Here is a 628-nt window from a genome sequence, read left to right on the forward strand (position 1 = left end):
CACGTGGATAGCCCGGTAATCGAGTTTCTGGGGTAGAGACTTGACCGCTTCTGCCAGCGCCGCTAGCTCTGCCACATACGGGTTCTGCTCCGTTCTCTGGCCGAATGTGCGCGAGGCCGTTATCACGCCGCCGCCCCCTCTGAGTGATACAGGCAGCGTTGTGGCCGTTCCGTAGCCTACAACCCCGTTTCTTGCCGAACTTGCCGTCGCTATCCTCACTGCCCACCCGGACTGGATTGCTTCGGTGGCCTTGACCGCGTCGTCTTCGACTACTGTGTCAATACGGGCTTCCCATGGAGTTATCAAATACCCTTCGGTAGTCTCCAGCTTGTCAAGCGGTTGGTCGCGATAGGCCTCCGCCATCAGCTGGAAGGGTGATGGAAACCGTCTAAAGGCTACCGCCCGTAGACGTCGAAGCGGATGGGTCTTGGGAAGGCTTCGCATCCGTACCCAGAATGTCGTTGATTTTCTGTCGTATCTCTCTTGCGCCGATTGTATGCTTGCCTCCGCTTCGGCAACCGCCGTGGCCACTGAGTTGAAGGTTCCCACGACCGCTTGGGCGCCAATCCTCTGCACTCGGTTGATTGCTCTCATCTGCGCTGCGCGACATCTATATCTCCATACATTC

At 57.8% G+C, this 628-nt stretch overlaps 1 protein-coding gene across 1 annotated transcript; it reads right to left on the reverse strand.

The window, feature by feature from the left end:
* Positions 1-45: 45 nt before the first annotated feature.
* Positions 46-363, reverse strand: CTAM01_17016 (uncharacterized protein; the record flags this gene model as incomplete). Its single annotated transcript, XM_060533008.1, has 1 exon — positions 46-363. A coding segment is annotated over one exon (318 nt), but the record flags the coding sequence as incomplete, so codon positions are not given.
* Positions 364-628: the final 265 nt, after the last annotated feature.

Source organism: Colletotrichum tamarilloi, assembly GCF_030869305.1.
Source record: "Colletotrichum tamarilloi strain Tom-12 chromosome Unknown Scaffold_308.1, whole genome shotgun sequence".
In the NCBI taxonomy this organism is placed as follows: Eukaryota; Fungi; Ascomycota; class Sordariomycetes; order Glomerellales; family Glomerellaceae; genus Colletotrichum; species Colletotrichum tamarilloi.